At 38.8% G+C, this 21,729-nt stretch overlaps 1 protein-coding gene across 4 annotated transcripts in view; it reads left to right on the forward strand.

Moving 5' to 3' along the window:
• The window catches only part of ZFX (zinc finger protein X-linked), a 60,334-nt gene that overhangs the window by 17,513 nt on the left and 21,092 nt on the right, over nt 1–21,729 (forward strand). For 3 of the 4 annotated variants that reach the window (XM_028482917.2, XM_024115221.3, XM_024115219.3), the window contains exons 2-3: nt 12,095–12,183; nt 14,935–15,504. In XM_028482917.2, the coding sequence (XP_028338718.1) occupies nt 12,123–12,183; nt 14,935–15,504 (631 nt within the window). In that variant the 5' untranslated portion in view covers nt 12,095–12,122. Of the gene's footprint in view, nt 1–12,094; nt 12,184–13,259; nt 13,315–14,934; nt 15,505–21,729 lie in introns of those variants that run through there. The other variant, XM_055081960.1, reaches the window with a different exon arrangement.

A 21,729-nucleotide genomic window follows, 5' to 3' on the forward strand; every position in this document is an offset into this window, starting at 1 on the left:
GATGAGTCTGGCTAATGGCTTATCAATTTTGTTTATCTTCTCAAAGAACAAGCTTTTAGTTTTGTTGATCTTTGCTATTGTTTTCATTGTTTCCATTTCACTTATTTCCGTTCTGATCTTTATGGTTTCTTTCCTTCTACCAACTGGGTTTTGTTTTTTCTTCTTTCTCTCCTTCCTTTAGGTGTAAGGTTAGATTGTTTATTTGAGATTTTTCTAGTTTCTTGAGGTAGGCTTGTAAAGCTATAAACTTCCCTCTTAGAACTGCTTTTGCTGCCTCCCATAGGTTTTGAATCATTGTGTTTTCGAAAAGTGGTAAATTAGTTTTGTAAAAAGAATTAGTTGGTTTTCCTCCTTTGTTCAGCTAGCTTTTCGAAAAGCCTAGAGCTTTTTGAAAGGGTAACAGACATCTTTCTCCTCCCCCCGCCCCATTTTATGGTGATTGGGTTCTCTATCTCTTATTGAGTTAATGCTTGTAATTTAACATTTTTCTTCAGTGTGCTAGCATAGAATTATAGACTGTTTTCTTACAAGTTTTTTACTTTTCCTGTATCTATGTGTTTATTCTTTATTTCAAATTATGTATGTTTGTGCTTCCCCCCAGTTTCCTCCTCTCTTTTAGATTATTATCTAGTAGTAGTTTCCTATCTCCCCAAATCCCTGAAAAAAGCAGGCATGGATTTTGGTGGGGGGTGGGGAGTGCAGTGTAAATTAGCTGATTCCCTAGCTTTGCTCCAGAGAATGGTCATGGAATTAATGCTGCTGATACTGTACCTGGAGCTGATACTTATTGGAGCATGCCCATTGTTGGTCATGTAAGAAACAAGTGGGGAGGGAAGGGGGGATTAGATGAAGGTAGTCAAAAGGTACAAACTTCCTGTTATAAGATAAATAAATACTAGAGATGTAATGTGCAGTATGATGAAGGGAATTAACACTGCTCTATGTTATATATGAAAGTTGTTAAGAGAGTAAATCTTGAGGGTTCTCATTACAAGGAGAAGAATATTTTTTTCTGTTTCTTTTTTTTTTTGATATTAGGAAGAAGACCACACTTTTTTTTTTTTTTAAGATGTTGGGGGTAGGAGTTTATTAATTTTATTTATTTATTTTTGCTGTGTTGGGTTTTCGTTTCTGTGCGAGGGCTTTCTCTAGTTGTGGCAAGTGGAGACCACTCTTCATTGCGGTGCGCGGGCCTCTCACTATCGCGGCCTCTCTTGTTGCGGAGCACAGGCTCCAGACGCACAGGCTCAGTAGTTGTGGCTCACGGGCCTAGCTGCTTCGCGGCATGTGGGATCTTCCCAGACCCCTGCATTAGCAGGCAGATTCTCAACCACCGTGCCACCAGGGAATCCCTTTTCTGTTTCTTTAATGTTATATCTATATGAGATGATAGATGTTCACTAAACCTATTATGGTAATCATTTCATGGTGTATGTAAGTCATTATGTTATACATCTTACACTTATAGAATATGGAATGTCAGTTATATCTCAGTAAAACTGGAAAAAAAAAAGATGAGCAAACAGAAAGAAAAAAAGAAGCAGGTCTGCAGGTGTATTGCAAACCAGCCCTTTCATTGTCCAGCCTGTTCTTTTTTTGTTTTATGATTAAAGGATTTATTAAGTTATAGGTACAAAACATACTGCTAATTGTATTAGCAGAGGATCAATGTAAAAATGCTCCATAAATTTGCAAATGTCAATTTAAAAATTTTGTTACAGTTGTTGAAAGGCCTGATATTATATTCTTGCCAGTATTTAAAATGTACAGAGAACATCGTTAGTGTCAGCATTGAGTTTACAGAGCCTAACAGACCCAAAGTGATGTATTTAGGAAGAGCAATAATAGGAAGCATGTGTGTTCATGTAGGTGAGGGAAAGAGTAGGGTATTAGGTTACTCTTTTGGTTCATATATATGGAATCTAAAAAAACAAAAGATTCTGACGAACCTAGGGGCAGGACAGGAATAAAGACGCAGACGTAGAGAATGGACTTGAGGACACGGGGAGGGGGAAGGGTAAGCTGGGACGAAGTGAGAGAGTAGCATTGACATATATACATTACCAAATATAAAATAGCTAGCTAGCTGGAAGCAGCTGCATCACGCAGGGAGATCAGCTCAGTGCTGTGTGACCACTTAGAGGGGTTGGATAAGGAGGGTGGGAGGGAGATGCAAGAGGGAGGAGATATGGGGATATATGTATACATATAGCTGATTCACTTTTATACAGCAGAAACTAACACAACATTGTAAAGCAATTATACTCCCATAAAGATGTTAAAAGAAAAGAAGTTACTGTGTTGGTCAACTGGCAAAACAGTAATTTTAAGAAGTTTCAGAGTTTAAAAAGATTTAAAATAGTTTAAAAAACTGTAAAACTGCAGTACATGTTTTTTACAACTGGTTATTAGAAAACTAAGGAAAGCCATCATTAGCTTGAATAAAGTAACATGAAAGTGAGACTGCTTTAGTTTAGGGGAAAAAAACCCCGAAATTCCAATGCATTATCAGAAAGATTTTCCAATACAAGGAGGCATGTTGCTCATTAAGGAGGAGTTCGATAAGAAAAGCACTTTTTTTTTGGCTGCACTGTGCAACATGCGGGATCTTGGTTTCCTGACCAGGGATCGAACCTGTGCCCGCCTGCAGTGGAAGCGCAGAGTCTTAAACACTGGACCGCCAGGGAAGTCCCCTGAAAAGCACTTAACTAAATTAACAACTGTGGGAATGACCAGTTCCGAGATGAAGTAAATGCCTGATTTGGGGAAGGATGGCAAGTGCAAGAAAAAGATTTTTAAAAGTTTCTGATAATACCAACAATTCTTCATCATGTACTGCATTTGACAGAAGTTAACCTTTTTTTTTTTTTTTTAAATTTATTTATTTATTTATTTATTTATTTAGGGCTGCGTTGGGTCTTCGTTGCTGTGCGCGGGCTTTCTCTAGTTGTGGCAAGTGGGGCTTCTCATTGCGGTGGCTTCTCGTTGTGGAGCACGGACTCTAGGTGCGCGGGCTTCAGTAGTTGTGGCACGTGGGCTCAGTGGTTGTGGCTCACGGGCTCTAAAGCGCAGGCTCAGTAGTTGTGGTGTACGGGCTTAGTTGCTCCACAGCATGTGGGATCTTCCCAGACCAGGGCTCGAACCCGTGTCCCCTGCACTGCCAAGTGGATTCCTAACCACTGCGCCACCAGGGAAGCCCAGAAATTAACCTTTTAAAGATTTCCCCTGACGGTTTTATTTAGTTTAACTCTTCTGTGTATTGTGTAGTTTAAATTATTCTCCATATTATGTCAAAACAGTCTCCATCCTTTGATCACATCAAGTGTTTCACAAAGTCCACTCCAGTATACCTCAACTAAAGGTGGTTATTAGGGGAAATCATGTGACTAGGATTTCTGTTCAGAGTGTCAGCAAAAGCTGATAAACTAAACTGTTTTTTAAAAACTTCCAAATCAAAAAGAGTGATCCAAAGAGATTTGTTAGACATTATGATATACAGTAGAGTTTTATGTAATGAACATGGATAAATTATTGAGTATATTAAATAGCAGTATTTCATGATGGAGGCCGTACTACTTTACATAACAAAAACTAGGTAGAAAGCGTATGCATTTCCTGGGACTTCCCTGGTGGCGCAGTGGTTAACAATCTGCCTGCCAATGCAGGGGACACGGGGTCGAGCCCTGGTCCAGGAAGATCCCACATGCTGCTGAGCAACTAAGCCTGTGGGCCACAACTACTGAGCCTGCGCTCTAGAGCCCGCAAGCTACAACTACTGAGCCTGCATACCACAACTACTGAAGCCACAACTACTGAGCCTGCGCTCTAGAGCCCGCAAGCTGCAACTACTGAGCCTGCATGCCACAACTACTGAAGCCAGCGTGCCTAGAGCCCATGCTCTGCAACAAGAGAAGCCACTGCAATGAGAAGACCGTGCACCGCAACGAAGAGTAGCCCCCACTCGTTGCAACTAGAGAAAGCCCGCGCGCAGCAACCAAGACCCAGTGCAACCAAAAATTAAAAAAAAAAAAAGTATGTATAAAGAAAAAATGGGTATGTACTTCCAAACATCAAGCTACAGTCTTAAAGACAAAGGCATTTAAAAAGTGTAGTGCATAGTGTTTGTAGCACATCAATGCAACTAACTTCAGAGGGTGTTTTGGCAACTCTTTAAAAATTTTCTTTATATTTTTTATTTTTAAAGCACTTTGTTGAGGTATGATTGACATATAAAAGCTTTACACATTTAATGTATACATTTGATGAGTTTGGGGATAAGTATACACCTGAGAAATCATCACCACCACCAAAGCCATAAACATTCATCACCTCACAGAGTTTACTCCCACCCTGTCGTCATCGTTGTCTTCTTCTTCCTATTCTTCCTCTTCCCCTCCTTCTCCCTCTCCTTCTCCATCTTAGTAAGAACACTTAACATAAGATGTACTCTTTTAGCAAATTTTAAGTGTACAGTACAGTATTGTTAGCTATAGACACTATGCCAGATAGAGCATCTCCAGAATTCTGTATCCTTTGAACATTATCTCTCCAACTTCTCTTCCTTTTTAACCCCTGGGAGCCACCATTCTACTCTCTGCTTCTCTGAGTTTGACTGTTTTAGAGTCCACATATAAGTGAGGTCATGCAGAATGTTTTTTTTTTCCTGTATCTGGCTAATTTCACTTAGCATTATGTCCTCTTCCATCCATCTTGTCACAAACGATGGAATTTTAAGGCTGAAAAATATCCCACTGTATGTATATATCACATTTTCTTTATCCATTCATCTGTCAATGGACATTTAGGTATTTTGGCAACTCTTAATCTGAAGATGAATAGGGGCTTTGGGAAAATAAGACTTTAAGAAGGCTTGTCATTTTAGGTCCAAATTTTTTATTTCCTATTTAAAAGCTCTTTAAAAAAAATTTTTTTTAATTTTAAGTATAGTTAATTTGCAATGTTGTGTTAGTTTTAGGACCAAATTGTAATAGATTTTGAAAGTTCGAACTCTTAGACTTTAAACAAACAAAACCTTGAAATTACTGATTGGCTCAAATGGTTTTATGGAAAAAACTAATCTGTAACAAAAACTTGGCATTGAATTTTTGAGCAAAGTGTACAAAAGTTCCAAGTAGGACAGGGTAAGGAAGGACGGGGCTCTGACATTTACAACAGGAAGCATTTTCTCTTCCTCTTCTTGGCACAGAGGGTGGGCAAGGTTTTTTGAAAATAAGATATTGTATTAGGGAGTAGAATTTGAATTAAAGCTATTAGCTTAATATTAATTATATATATCTCTTTCCTTATTTTTTGAATGTTTGATCTGTCAGGTGTTGATAAGAGTTGTAACTTTTCACTACTATTGATTTTTTTTCAGTTTCTATCAGAGGTTTTTTGCTTTTACATATTTCCATGCTGTTTTGACACATACACATTCATAATGACTTCAAATTCAAGATAGACTAGAGAAGACACACATTTATTTTTACTTCCTTTTGAAATCACATTGAGGAAGAAGTATAAAAATGCAGAGAAAAAAGAAAACCTGAGAGGTATGCCACTTGTAGACCAGAATATGATGAATTTCTGGTTGAATAAAGCAATTGGGAATCAATTAATGGCAAAGCCCTAGCGAGCTCAGTGAACCTGTGGCCCTATTTGGAAAGTTGGAAGGATCATCCCAAAATTGTCATTCTGTGTTTTCCCCAGTTTCAAAAGTGGGGACATCCTAGGAGAAAGCCAGATTATTAAAGTTATGGAAAGCCAAGCCTTTTACTTAACAGTATAGATGTCTCTAGTGGTTTTCCTCCTGAGCTAATGCCAAAACTTTGGCTCTCTGAATTGCAAATTCATCCATAGGAAATTCCAAAGTGGGTACTGTGGGGAGAAAGTTAAGGGTAGTGCTTTAGGTAGCTTGTAGTATCCTGAGGGATATTGGACCTCCAGTACCTGCAAGATGGGCTACTCATCCACCATAAAGGAAAGCCTGGCTAGTTACATGGTTCCTTTCTCTCCCTTGACGTCATTCTAGACAGGACTCCTTTGGTCAGAACTTAGGTTCATTGCTCGGCAAATAGGGATTCTCACTTGGGCTGAGGAAATACAGCCCAGCTATCAGAATGTAACTCTAGACCCTCATCTGCAAATATGAATGGACAACCTGTAAGAACCGAACCATGCTTTTGAGGAAAACCATTAGTCTGAAAGAGAGGCACCAAATTCAACAAACTGAAAAATGAAACAGCAGAGGAGACTGGTTAATATAGGGTACAGAATAAACTTTAAAATCAGAGATATTTGAGAAGATACAGTATCCACTGAAAAAAGATTGCTGTGAAAAAGAAACAGTTTATTTTGGAATTAAAACATGATCTTTTAAGTAAAAATTCAGTAGATGGAGTGAAGATCAAATTAGCTTAGAAGGAAGAGTTTAGGGATTCTGAGAATGTAATAGAAAGACAAAGATAGAAAATACAGAAGAAGTTAAAGCAATATGGAGGCTAGATTTAGGGGTTCTTACATCCTATAATAGAAATTCTAGTAAGAATGAACAGAGAAAATGGAAGCAAGTATTGAAACAGAAGAAAATTTCTTGAGTTCAAGAAGGGCTCAAATCTTTTGATTGGAAGATTCCCACTGGGTTCTGGATGTAAGACCACCAGAGCTTGTTAGAGTGGTAGCAGTGAAAATAAAGGGGACATGATGAATTTAAGAGTGGATGACCATGAGACATTTAAGGGCTGACTTGGTAAGAGAAGTGAAATAGCATTCCAGATTTGAAAATTAGATATCTGAAGAAATGATAGCTGCATTTCCCACATTGAGCAATGTGGGAAAAAATTGGGAAAGAAAGTTGTAGCTTAAGAGGGAAGATATTAATTAGGCTTTAAGTGTAAATTTTTACCAGTTCCAGTTTCCTTCTAAGAAAAATTCTGTTATAGGTGGATCTCCTTTTGTTTCTGTTTCCTGTAGCTTGAGCAATTCCATCTATTCTGTACGATACAGTTTGGTTTTCTGAGCATGGCTTAGGGAGAGGAACTAGAGTCAAGTCATAAAATTAAAAGGCATGGAGTTTTGGGAAGACCAAAAGCAGACAAATGATTCTTGTATGCTTATGACAGAAAGCAAAGTGAAAATATAAGCCCCTTCTCCGAGAGGGAGATCGTGAAAGTGTCTAGGCATCAAAAGATATATTATCAGCTCCGTGCTTTGTGACCACCTAGAGGGGTGGGATAGGGAGGGTGGGAGGGAGGGAGACGCAAGAGGGAAGAGATAGGGGAACATATGTATATGTATAACTGATTCACTTTGTTGTAAAGCAGAAACTAACACACCATTGTAAAGCAATTATACTCCAATAAAGATGTTAAAAAAATAAATTATATTCATTATCCCAGATTTAAGACAGATAAAATGCCACTGCTATACCTATTAACTTGGCATGGTATTTTTATTGCTTTATTTTGAAGAATTGAAGAAAATTATTGTGAATTTCCTGAGTTTCTCTCAAACCAATATTTCCCTTAAAATGGTACGTTTTTCTGTTGTGAATTCTTCCATAGCATTTTTAGGATCATGACTCCTGCATCTGGGAAGGGAATATATATATATTTTTTTGCGGTACGCGGGCCTCTCACTGTTGTGGCCTGGCAGGCGGACTCTCAGCCACTGCGCCACCAGGGAAGCCCAGAAGGGAATATTTTACGGAGCTTAAGGTGAGAGTGACGTCCCGGAAGTATTTTGAGGGCATTTGATAATCAGACTGAACATTAGTATGTGTTCGCCCAAAGCGTTAGGTTCTTGGTTCTCTGAACCGTTCTGCTTATTTGTCTTCAGATTCAACTGTTCTCTGGGCTTGGTTCTTGCAGCAAAGGTAGGGGCACTTTGCATTACATCATCAGCTTGCGCTCCCCGCCCTTACTTTATCACAGTCCTGAGAACTTTCCTGAGTAGGTTCTATCCTAAGAACATTGGTTTCATTCGGGTTGTGAGAGAGATTTACTTCTAACCCCACAGGGGTTACAAAGTTGAAGTATAGTCATCTCTGCTTAGAAGTTCAAAACATGTTTTTTTCCTGATTTGAGTTTTTATAATGACAAAATAGAAGGAAAAATAACCAGTCAAAACTGTTTGTTGAACAACTGTTGCTTACCTGAGTCAAAATAAGGTGAGTGGACCCCCTCCATTTGGGCCAGAATATCTGTTAGGGAATGGGTATGATGTGAAATGTTGCGAAATAAGTGTATTATGGTAGCTTGGGTTAATATTTTAGAGCACCCTGAATTTTGGGGAACTGGTGAAGCTTTCTGAGCAGGGGAGTGCCATGATCAAAGCAGTACTTCTGAGGATTAGTCTGCTCACAGATTGCAGGAATGCCCTGGCATTTGGCACCAGCCCTTACTTGTAGGTTCCTGGTCATTTGTTGTGGGAGTGGCAGAAAACGAAACGCCAGTTGAGAGGCTATTTTTGTTCCCTGGGGATCAGGAAATATGAAGCTGAGAGTGAATGGTGACAGTGGGAGTAAAAAGGGACAGATTCCTGAGAAATTGTGGAGAAGGAAGGGACAGTCTGACAACCTGACAGAATATAAGCAGGGAAGAAGGAAAAGGCCTTAGTGGTCATGTCAGGAGAAAGCAAGGTTTTCTCCTGATGAAAATGTTCACCATGGGACTTCTCTGGTGGTATAGTGGTTAAGAATCTGCCTGCCAATGCAGGGGACACGGGTTCGATCCCTGGTCTGGGAAGATCCCATATGCCGTGGAGCAACTAAGCACGTGCGCTACAACTATTGAGCCTGCACCCTACAGCCCTCGAGGCACAACTACTGAGCCAAAGTGCCACAGCTGCTGAGCCCAGGCGCTGCAACTACTGAAGCTCCTGTGCTCTAGGGCTCGTGTGCGGCAACTACTGAGCCCATGGGCTGCAACTATTGAAGCCTGCGCGCCTAGAGCCCGTGCTCCACAACAAGAGAAGCCACTGCAATGAGAAGCCCTCGCACCGCAACAAAGAGTAGCCCCTGCTCTAGGCAACTAGAGAAAGCCCGCGCGCAGCAACGAAGACCCAACGCAGCCCCCCCCCCCACCAAAAAAAAAAATGTTAAGCAGACAGTCTGGTGGAAGTGTTAGGTACTACCCTGAGTTATATGGATTTGGGGAATCATCTTTGTGTAAATGCTAGTTGAAACCCTGGAATAAAGAAAAAGAAGAGAAGAGCGCTGAGTGTCCCACCCTGGGCAGGGTTGCAGTAGTGGGAGAGGAGCAGCAGAGTAAACAGCAGTTGGGAAGATGGGAAGAGGACTAGGATGTCACTTAAACTGAGGTAGGACAGAATTTCAAAATCGAGGGGATTATCCATCAAACTCTCGTAGAAAAGCTGAGAAAAGGAGTTACTGTGCAGGTGGAGAATTCTTAGAGTTGATGGGTTTGGGTTTAGGGAAGTTGGGGAGAGGAGCCTTAAGTACCTTAAGGAACCCCATTTATTGCCTTCTAAATTGGCTTGATTTCATGTATACTATGCCATTATGCTTAGAAAATTAGCTTATTTTTATCATTTTGTAATTACATTTTTAAAAGGGGAAAGGAATTATGGCTAGAGGTGATTTTGATGGGGAGAGAGCAGTGACAGCTTATTCAGAGCATGTACGTTTTCCATTTTTTATAGTTGAAATTTTTTTTGTTTTTTGGTCCTTTTGTTTGAAGCACTTTGAGTAAAGAACGTGAAACATGCTCTTTCCTGAAAATGAGTAGAATATGTCTCAGAGTTGACAAGCTGAAAATCTGTTTATTATATTAACATTATTTAAATGAGTTTCTCATGGATATTTCATTAAGGAGTATATATATGTATATAAATGCAAGTTTGGCATCTGAAAATAAGACATAAATAATCATAATTTACAGCAAACAAGTAGAGTCAGGGAAAAAGGAAAAAAGATAAAGTGCTATAGAAATTCAGAGGCGGGAGAGATTATTTTCAGCTTTTTCTTTTTGTGTGTGTGGGGAAGGGGACTTGGGGGAAGATCCAAGCAGAGGTGATAGGGGAAAGGCGTTCCGGGTAGAAGAAACCCTGAGCCAAATACAGAGTTTGGATCTCATGTGGACATGGAGCATTTTTGTTTGGTTGAAGTGTCTTCATATGGTGGTCTGGCGAGGTGCTTGAATGAGAGTTAGGGAAGATAATGAGAGAAAGATAGTTTGCAGCTGGAACTTAGAAGCTGGCAGCAGTTTCAACTTTATTTGCAGGCAGCAGGAAGCCATTAAACATTTTTTGAACAGAGGCCTGATATCACCTGGCTGATGCTTTAGAAAAATGATTCTTGTTTTTGTTATTTGAAATTTTAGTAAGCAGCATGCGGCACTTATATCATCAGCTAAAAATGATAAAAGTAAAAGAAAGATGCATCTAATAGAACCATTTAGGTTGGATTAGAAAGTGAGAAAGTAGCGATAAGGAAACCAGTGAGGGAGGAGGTTTATGTAATTCTTGCAACATGAGTAAGCCCTAATCCCTGATGTGTGCTCTTTTGAAGCAATGATTAGTACTAAGTAGTATATTATTTGATTGGTTTTTTTGTTGTAAGTTTTTGGCTTAAGTAGAAAAGGAAGCATTAAGGTCATTGGGGTGGCTTGCAAAATCTCAAGGCAGACTGTAGCTGGACCTCAGAAAGGTCTAGAACCAGGAGCTAAAAAACTATTATTGGTAAGCCTCCCTTCCCTGCTCCCTCTCCTCTATTTCTCAGGGCATTCACTGGATTCTTTTTATTATTTATTTGTAAACTTTATCTCACTAGTCTAAGCTGAAGTTGGAAAATGGCCTTCTTCACCTCCTGTGTTCCAGTCACCAGGAGAGGAGAGGGGAGAGAGAGACAGAGACAGAGAGAGAAAGATAGACTGAGTGACCTTTGCTCATGGTTTCGATTCTCGGGGATAGGACTTTGATTTTATTGTGCTCAAAGATGAACTTATTTTTACCGTTTTATAGTTAGTGCCAATCACCTATGGCCAGGAGAGTATAACTACACTGCAGGAATTTACTTCTCTAGATTGGGGGGTTAGTTTTTTGTGTTTTTTTTGTGTGTGTGTGGCTTATTTATTTTTTTAAAAATTTCTTTATTTTTTAATTTTTGTCTGCACCAGGGCTTCGTTGCTGCACACGGGCTTTCTCTAGTTGTGGCGAGTGGGAGCTACTCTTCGTTGTGGTGCATGGACTTCTCATTGCGGTGGCTTCTCTTGTTGCGGAGCACAGGCTCTAGGTGCACGGGATTCAGTAGTTGTGGCATGCGGCCCCAGTGGTTGTGGCCCACGGGCTCTAGAGCACAGGCTCAGTAGTTGTGGCACGCGGGCTTAGTTGCTCTGTGGCATGCGGGATCTTCCCAGACCAGGACTTGAACCTGTGTCCCCTGCATTGGCAGGCAGATTCTTAACCACTGCACCACCAGGGAAGCCCGATTGGGGGATTAGTTAAGAGGTCATTTTAAGTTAGGCAGAAATCCCAAAGGGTGTTTACTCTAATTATGCACTTTGAATCTTCAACTGTTGTTTAACGTATTGGTTGAAAGATAGCAGACTACATTAAATTCAGAGAAGTAATATGAAAATTGTGCAGGAATTTCCTCCCGATAAGCTACAGAGTATAAATTGAACCTTTATAAAGCCGGTTACCCTTGTGGGAGTGAGGAGTATACAGAGTGAGAGGAGACCAGAGTGCTGGGGTGCTGGAAATGTTCTCTAGCTTGATCTGGGTAGAGTAGTGATTACACAGATTTATGCATGTGTCAGAATGCATCAAGACGTTTGCAGTATGTGTGTATGTACGTATGTATGTATGATGATTGTAAGCAGTATCTCAAAAAGTCGAGGCAAAGCTGACTTACTTGTTTTATCCACCTTTCCTTGTCATATAGATGCCCATGTATCATTATGTTTTTGGCAATTTAATTTTAACTTTTCCCTTTTATTTCAGATAGACACATTTTTGATAGATGTTCATCTGTCACATAATTTTTGGTGTTTCAGAAATGTAAATAGTATGGTGACATTTTTTAATACATATATTTAAAAAAGTAATACTTGGTTTACTTTTTCGCCTAATTTAGGAGCTGTGACTGATGAGAATTAAAGGCCATGGATGAAGATGGACTTGAATTACAACCACAAGAGCCAAACTCATATTTTGATGCAACAGGTATAACTACTTGGGTTGTTCCACTTCCCACCTACCAGATTTGGAGTTGGTTGTCAAGTGGAAAAATTGCTAGACACTGTCAATGATATTTACACTTAAGTATCTTGTTATCCTATCAAGCTTACAGATGTTAAAGTGAGTATATTATTATTTCCCTCCTTAAAAATTTGCCTCCCTTGTAACCAACACTCATATTCTTGTCAGTACCAGCAACATTATCAAAACCTTAGTGTTTACTTCAGTCCTGTTAAAGTTCTCCTTTGAAAATACTCCTTGCTTACATCTCTTCATTCTACTTTCTTCCACATAGACCATTACCTGGCAGGTAAAGTATAAACCTAAGGCTCTCCGTGTTCTGACCCCATCCTACTTTTAAAATCCTCTCTCTCACAAGTTAGCAAAAGGAGTATTACCTCACTCCGCAAACTGTACAAGGAGAATTAAATTTATGAAGTTCTAAAAATGGGAAAAAAGTATTCACAATTTTGGGTTACTCATGGTTCCAGTTATATAACATAGTGAAGTGATTATGCTAGGTTTTGTAATATAAAATGGTTTTATATCACACTAACCAGCTACCCCTATAAATAAAATGTTAATGAGTTTTCCATTGGACTTGAAATGACTGTATTGTATACTAAAGAAATAGCAATTAACTTTATCAGGAAATTAAATATTAGCGATTTTTAATTTTAACTTTTCTTTAATCTCTAAATCTAATGGGGGTTTGTGTGTTTTTCTTAACAATTTGGGATAGTCTTTTGACTCACATTTGGTAATTTCAGCTTGATAATGATAAATGCAAAGTTATGATTCTTTCTTCTTTAGAACATGAAGTATAATTAATGTGCTTGAAAGAGAGACTAAGCTCTTTGGAGAAAAACGCACACCATTTACTAGCTTAATGTTGCCACAAGCAAGCCTGGATCATGGGCTAAGGGGTAGATTGAAGGGCTGTTGCATTTTAGCCCTGATTGTTAACACTTATGGTGTTTGTTTATCTTTGAGCAAGTCACTTAATCTGCCAGGGCCTCCATTTTCATATGTCCTAATAATAATGAAACCTTTCATTACAGTTTTTCAGAACACTTCCCATATATTCCCATTTGATCATCACAGCAGTCCTGTGAGGTATGCATGGCAGATACTACTGTCCTCATTTCACTGATGAGGAAACTGAAACTCAGAGGTTAAATGACTTGCCCAAGGTCACAAAACTAATAAGTGTCCAAATCCTGCTCTCTGATTTAGATTTTTTTAACCAGTACTCTTGCCACTAAATGCTTTCATCTTCATGTCTGCAAAATGGAGATTACAGTGATCTATTGCTTGATGTTAATATTGAGAATATTGAAAACAGTATAAAGCATTTTGTAGAAGTTCTATGGGAATTAAAGCAAGCACTCTTTATTATTTCTAGGTGTAAATAAAATGGATATTAACTGGCTTTAAGATTTCTTACATTTTTAAAGGTTCTTTGGCCCTTGTTGATTATTTGTGTTTGTTTAAAAAAAAAAAAAAGCCATGTGTCTCTCTGAGGGCCTGGCCATTGACACAGAGTCATTGAGTTAGGCAGCTGCTTGGACTCGGCCTGGTCTGAGTCACATCCAGAAGCACTAATCGACTGAATAGCTTTTTAGGTAAGACTTTTATAAAATATTGTTTGCTTTTCTCTGGATCAGGAACCAAGGTACCAGATTTGTTTTATTTTATCTTACATTATGTTTTTGGCAGAGATATCTGATTTCGATTCTCATTTGTGGCATTTATTCAGAGTAGTATTTACTGAGCACCATAACCTGTGCAAACTGTGTGATCTTGGTGAAGTCATTTAATCTCACTGGGCTTCAACTGATTCAACCCTCTACCTTCACTTGTTAACTACAGAGTGGACTAGAGTAGGGTTTCTTATGTTCTGAGGAACTGCCAGGGGGATTGGCGTATGGGGGGATGGGAGGAAGCTGAATGGAGGCGGACTACCCTGGTGAGGTTGGGGCAGGCCCCACTCCAACTAACCTCACCTTCCATTGCTCCAGAGCAACTGCACTTTTATTCATCTTATCTGTCCACAGAGGCTCCTTAACCAGTTGTCTTTCCTCTTTAACTGTGGCCTTCTAGCCCTCTTTTTATTTATGGCCCGATTCTTTTTATATTCTAGATTCGGAGGATAGTTTCTGAATTTCCATAATTGTAATTGGAGGATATTGGTGGGATATTGTTCTAGAACAAAGGAGGAGAAAGGGGAAATGAAGGGAAGTAAAAGAAAACATGGGAGAGATGGACAGGAGAAAAAAATATGAGTTGAAAGAGAGATGGAGCAAGAAGGGAAAGAAGTGAAAAACATATAATGAAGGAAAATGGTATATTTGCCACCTGAAGTTGCTTTACTTATTAATTTTTATAATCATCCCTTAAGTACCTATGCATATGGGTTTAGTTTTAGTCAACCTAGAATATTACTTTCATGAATATATTTTTGTGTGTGTGACTGCCTCAGTTACTTTGTTTTTCTTTTATTTCCTTACCTGTTAATTGATTTGGGATGAGTATAAAAGTTCTTGTATTAAGAATTTCTATTTCTGATATGATTCAAAAATAGATTCCCTCTGTATTTCTTTAATCTATCTTAATGTTTGAGACAACTGAGGAGCTAGTTTGTTTTCCTGGTAGAAATTAAGTAACATTTACATTAATTGAGGTAGTCATGCATGTCTGCCTGAAATTTTGTGATTTTAATTTTTTTTTTTTAAGGAGCTGATGCTACACACATGGATGGTGATCAAATTGTTGTGGAAGTACAAGAAACTGTTTTTGTTTCAGATGTTGTGGATTCAGACATAACTGTGCATAACTTTGTTCCTGATGACCCAGACTCAGTTGTAATCCAAGATGTTATCGAGGACGTTGTTATAGAAGATGTTCAATGTCCAGATATCATGGAAGAAGCAGATGTATCTGAAACGGTCATCATTCCTGAGCAAGTGCTGGACTCAGATGTAACCGAAGAAGTTTCTTTAGCACATTGCACAGTCCCAGATGATGTTTTAGCTTCTGATATTACTTCAGCCTCAATGTCTATGCCAGAACACGTCTTGACAAGTGAATCCATACATGTGTCTGATGTTGGACATGTCGAACACGTTGTTCATGATAGTGTAGTAGAGGCAGAGATCGTCACTGATCCTCTGACAGCTGACGTAGTGTCAGAAGAAGTATTGGTAGCAGATTGTGCCTCTGAAGCAGTCATAGATGCCAATGGGATTCCTGTGGACCAGCAAGATGATGACAAAAGCAACTGTGAGGACTACCTTATGATTTCCTGTAAGTCTTGGGGTACAGTGATTGTCAAAGGTGTTTTTGAAGGCTGTCTTTCCTAACTTATATCAGGGGTGAAATTTTCTTGACTTCTATAAAATTAAATCTCATAAACCTTCCTTCATTGTTGTTTCAGTTTGGAGCCTGTAAGATAACTCAAAATTAAGAAAAGTGGAATGGTACAGAGTAGAATCATTTCTCTGTAAGGACACAGTAGAAAGATGAGATTTCTTCAGTCTAGAGATCAGAGATTGAAAGGACTAGAATTGAACTTTGTGAAATCATGAAGGATGTGATTAGGCTGTTACCAGCCTTCATTAGAATTAGGAACCCTCTTGAAACTTAGAAGGAGTTCAACTTAGAGAAAAATGTATACCCAAACTACTTATGTTCTTGTATATGGATGTACAGTACTACTTATGTGATACTATGTACTTATATAATATGTAAAATGTTCTTTATATAATAGATAGCATGGAAAAGAGCTCTGGCATAGTATTTAAACAAATATTCCAAAACATGATTTCAAGTATGATGGACTCATACTAGGTTATTGAAGAAAAGTAAGGTGTTTTAGAACACACCTCTAACATCTGGGAGAACAGCTATGTCTTCTTACAATTTATTTCTTGGTACCACTTTCAGAGATCCTGAGGATCCTAATCCTCAGTTGGATAGACCACAGTTCTGACCCAGTATGGAAATTCTAATTATGCCTCTAGGAACTAAACTTCAAACAAATAAAGACTCACAGTCTATTTGCTTATATAAATGCACGAGACCATTTGCTTTGCTTAAATACCTGTTATAAAACAGGAATTTAATATAAAATATTGGAGTCCACCAGCATTTTAGGAAATATCTTTTAAAAGTTCTTAAGATTTTGGAAATCAGAGAGTTCTTCGTGGAAAGAGGAGGAAAATGCCTTCATTCAACACGTGTTTACTGTGCCCCTACTATGTGTCAGACATTTTTGTAGATAGTGCAAATATGGATATGTGCTAAATAAAAATTACACAAAACCATTGTCCTTGGAGAGCTTACAGTCTACAGTGGGAGAGAAAGATAGGTTACACTGTGATGCAGAGGTGTGACTAAATTGCTGTGGAGACAGAATGGAGTTGCTGACCTTTGAACTCAAGGATGAGTTCCTAGTTTTGCAGGATGAAGAAGGACATGGACAGGAGGGAGCCATTCTAGGCAAATGGTATATAGTATGTCAAAAAGATCTTGGCTTCTGCTGGGAATAATGGGAACTTTAGGATGTACTCATATCTTTGTGCACTTTCTGTTTATTTACTTAAAATAAATTTCTAGAAATAATATTGCTGGATCAGAGGGTATACATATTTACAAGTCTGGTTATATTTGCCTCGGTATTTTGCCTAATATAATTCCACCCACCAAGTTTATGAGAATGTCCCTTTCCCTACACTCTGACCAACATAGGGTATTGTTTTCCCTTTTAATTTTTGCCACTCTGACAAGGAAAAATGTAATATCCTGTTTCAAGTTTGAATTTATTTTAGGAAGGTAATCCTGGTAGTAATAAGGAATAAGAATAGGTGAGAAGAGATTAGTGCTAGAGAGAAGTTGGAATGGTTCCTACATGAGGTAAAGAAGACCCTAAGTACCTTCATAGTAATGGGAGTAGAGCAGGGGAGCTGGATTTAAGAGAGATTAGGAAGTAAAATGAATGCGATTTGGTGATAGATAGAATAGGGGTAAGGATTTGAGGGAGAAAGAATTCAAGGAGGACACTAAGGTTTCTGCCGTGGGAGATTGGGTGCCTGGTTATGCCATTACCTGGGAGGAGGAATAGATTTGGTGGAAAGAAAATGTTTCAGGACCTGTTAAAAATTTAGGTTGCTTGCTGGGGACAATCTGGTGGATGTTTCCTGTAGGCAGTTGAAAATATGAATTTGGTGCTTTTGAGAGAGTTTGTGACTAGAGGAAGAAATTTGGGACAACGGAATATAGGTAGTACCCTATGTGGAAATGGGGTGATGGTCCCCAGAGAGTGCTTGTCAAATAAGAGTGTCAAGTATGGATCCTTTGGGCATTTAAGAAGTAGGCAGGGCTTCCCTGGTGGTGCAGTGGTTGAGAGTCCGCCTGCCGATGCAGGGGACACGGGTTCGTGCCCTGGTCCGGGAAGAACCCACATGCCCTGGAGTGGCTGGGCCCGTGAGCCATGGCCGTTGAGCCTGCGCGTCCGGAGCCTGTGCTCCGCAACGAGAGAGGCCACAACAGTGAGAGGCCTGCGTACCGCAGAAAAAAAAAAAAAAAAAAAAAGAAAAAAAAGAAAAAGTAGGCAGAGAAGAGCCCATGAAAATCAGGAGGTTTTAGGAAGAGGAGGAGGAGAAAAATCTTTAGAATGTTTTTAACACTGTCAAAGATAAGCAGAATTTCTAAGAGTGTTAGTTACTGAGGAGGGAGTGGGCTTTTTCGTTAGGCAGTTAGGAGGTCATTGGTATCTTTTTTTTTTTGGAATTATCCTTTTTGTTTTATTTTTGTGGAAAGGCAACTTTATTTTTTTTAATTTTTAAATTTTTTATTATTATAACTATTGTGTGTAATATAGGCTCAAGGATGTATTGTACAACATGGGGAATATAGTCAATATTTTGTAATAACTATAAATGGAAAGTAACCTTAAAAAAATCGTGTAAAAAGTTATTGGTATCTTAATTAGAATAGTTTCAATAAATCATGGGCCAGTGGAGAAGAGATAGAGTAGATAAGCTATAATGGATTGAGAAGTTGGTGGAAGTGGTGGAATAGGTGAAGCAGTTTGTATAAATTGCCGTTTTGGTCAGTGAAGGGACAGAAGAAGCAAGAGTACAGCTTTTGATGGTTGGATGGATGGTGGAAGTGTGTTGAGCATATATATACGTTTACAGGTGCAGGACACAAACAGTTGAACAGAGACTGAAGATATAGGAAGGACTAACAGTTGGAGCAGGTTCCAGAGAAGAGGAACGGAGTGGGGTCCAGGGCAGTGGTGGAAGGCTGGTCAGTGAGTCCTAGAGAGAAAGAGTCCCCTTCTCTGAGACAGGAAGGCAGTTAAGGATCTGGAAAACTGGAGAGCCTGGGCCTGGGACAGTAAGTTTAAAAGGAGTGTTTGAATGTTGGGAGCTGTTTTCTCTGTGTAGCAAATTCACCTGCTAATATACAAGGACTTGCAGAGGTTGGGTGAGAGCTGAAGGGTAGTGGCAGAGGGTTGAAAAGCCTGTGTCGTATGGGGATGGGCCAGGGCAGGAAGCTAAGAACTTATAGTTTGCTGAACGAACTGCAGGGGCCAGCTGAGATTGGGAGACTTAAGTTTGTATGTAAGATGCACTATTTAAATGAAAATGCTATTTTTAAATATAACTGCCGGATTTTCTATCCCACGACTAGGCAACCCAGGGGCAAGCCTGGAGAAGGGAGGGAATTGGGTTCATTGTGCTTTATGAGGGGAGGAAGATCTGGTGAAATACTTGAGAAAGCAGTCTCTGTTCTTGACTTCTCTTTCCATTTTCTGTCCTTTCTGTCTTAAACTTGTTAGCTAAGGAGTAAAGTTCATGGCATTAGTTCGACCTTCAGCTGCACACTGTCTCTTACCTTTATTACTCTTTTAGGAAGTCAACCCTCCAAGAAAGTCATCCAAAAAACCAGACGTTTCATTAGTAATGGTTGACATAGCGTAGTAGATTCTTGTATTAGAGCTCAGACATACAAAATTTTTATTAAAAATTTTATTTATAGTCATCTTTTTTTTAGGCCCTGGGTTTGTGCTAATTGATATAGATTTTAATGTTCCTGAAAAAGTAAATACAGATAGACACAAACTGCTATTGTACTGTATTTTAGTATATTTTATATATGTACGTAAAATATATATTTTAATAATACAATGATAATTTCTTCCTTTACTTTTTATTTCCTCCCTCCCTCCCTCCCTTTCTTCTTTCTTTTAAAAATAGAATATCACATCCAAGCTCAAAGAATACAAAGAACACATATACAGGTTCTTATCCCCCTATTTCACTATAGTGAAATGGTTGGATTGGTTTTAAATTGGGTTTAGGGATGGTGACTTTTCGTAGTATCTTTTGTCTTCTCTATTATACAGACACTTCTTCACTCTTCCCCCCACTCGATACCATCATCCCCTTTCCCTTCAAAGTAATGATCCTGTTTAAACTGTTGGCTTTGGAATCAAACCAGATGAATGCCTTGGAATTAACTAGCTTTTCTCTTGTCTGCTTCCCAGTAAAGATACTTCTTTTATGCTACATTTTAACTTAAAACCTATATTGATTTCAGAAGTTCAGGATTGAGAAGGGCTTTGTAGTAAGCATATAGAGGAACTGTGGCCTGATTTTATCTGTGATAGAGAATGCTGAGAAGCCATTATTAGCAGTCAACTTTAATGCTCTTCATAATATGATGAGAGATGGTAGTATCTCTGAATTCCTGTGATATTTATTCATCACTTTATAGGTCAAAGACGAACATGAACAGATGTGCAAATATTCTTTTTAAAAATTTCAGTAAGTCATTGAATCTGAGAGTCTACTAAACAGCTTTTATAAAGTTTTTAAGAGTCCGTCTTGACAGATCTCTTCCCTCTGAAAGTGTCATTTAAAAAGATGATAAAGTAGCAAGTAGTAGTGTCATGGGTAGTGTACATTGGCACAAACATTCTTTGTCACAGTATAGCTGCCTTTGAGGTCAGGATAACCTCTTCATCTAGTCTTTGCTCTCTAGATGTTGTGATTGCTTCTAAATTGATTGTATGTTTCTTGAGGACAGGAACTGTCTATTGCATCTTAGCTACTTATGTATATTCCCCATCAAATCCTTTGGCATATTAGATGTGAAATATTTGTTGAATAAATGAATGCTATAGCTGAAAGTCTGTGGATATCACGCCTCATCCAAGGTATTAATGACACATTTCTTCCCTACCAGTAGCTGTGGCTGTTGCTTGGTTCTGGTCAGGCTAGATATGGTAGCACTGCTTTATGGTACTTAGGAGTTTTCTGGCTCTCTGAAAGGTGGAGTGTTTGAATCATCCACTTGTTACTCAAATTGTTTCTTAGTTCTCCATGAATCTGAGACAGCTGCCAGGCATCCCTAATTTCTTTGCAGTGGTCTTCACCCTCCTACAGTTTCACTCTGCAGCTGCATAGTCAAGATGCTATTTTGTGAAACATCAGTTTGTACAATAGGGAAAGTTGGAGAAGATCTGGTGACGATGAGTCAGGCACTGCCTTACAACAGCTGCAGGAAACAAAATATTCTTTGGGTGCCTCTGATATTAATATGATCAACGAAATGTCACTCTAGGGCTTGTTGACATCTCTCATGTCTTTTAATTAGGACAGTTAGGTAGGAGATGAATGGGAGTTAGGTGTTCCTTTCTAATCCTAGATTCAATTTAAGTTTTGAAATAAACTTTTTTTTTGGTAATAGCTTTTCATATACATACCATACTGTTCACCCGTTTAAAGTGTGCAATTCAGTGGTTTTTGGTATATTAATAAACTTGTGCAACCGTCCTCACGATCAATTTTAGAAATTTTTTCATCTCCCCAAGGAGAAACCCCATGTCCTTTAACTATCACTCATATTATCCCTCTCCATCCTCTCCACCTCTAAGCAAGCCCTAATCTACTTTCTGTATTTGCCCACTCTGGACATTTCGTATCAATGGTATCCTATAATATGTGGTCCTTTGTGTCTGGCTTCTTTCACCTAGCATAATGTTTTCAACATTCGTCTATGTTGTAGCATGCATCAGTACTTCATTCCTTTTTATTACTGAATAATATTCCATTGTATGGGTATACATTTTAGTCTGTTCATCAGTTAATAAACTTTTGGGTTGTTTCCACTTCTTGGCTGTTAGGACTTCAATATCAACATTTGTGTACAAGTTTTTGTTGGATATATGTTTTCTTCTCTTCTGAGTATGTATGTGGGAGTGGAATTGCTGGGTCATATGGTAATTCTATGTTTAACCTTTTGAGGAACTGCCAGACTGTTTTCTAAAGCAGCTGCACCATTTTACATTCCCGCTAGCAGTGAATGAGGATTCCATTTTCTCCACATCCTCTCCAGTACTTGTTAATACTGTCTTTTTGGTGATAGCCATCCTAGTGGATATGAAGTGTGGTATCCTCTTGTGGTTTTGATATACATTTCCCTGATGGTTAATGATGTTGAGCGTCTTTTCACGTGCTT

Source organism: Physeter macrocephalus, chromosome 21 (genome assembly GCF_002837175.3).
Source record: "Physeter macrocephalus isolate SW-GA chromosome 21, ASM283717v5, whole genome shotgun sequence".
NCBI classification, from domain to species: domain Eukaryota; kingdom Metazoa; phylum Chordata; class Mammalia; order Artiodactyla; family Physeteridae; genus Physeter; species Physeter macrocephalus.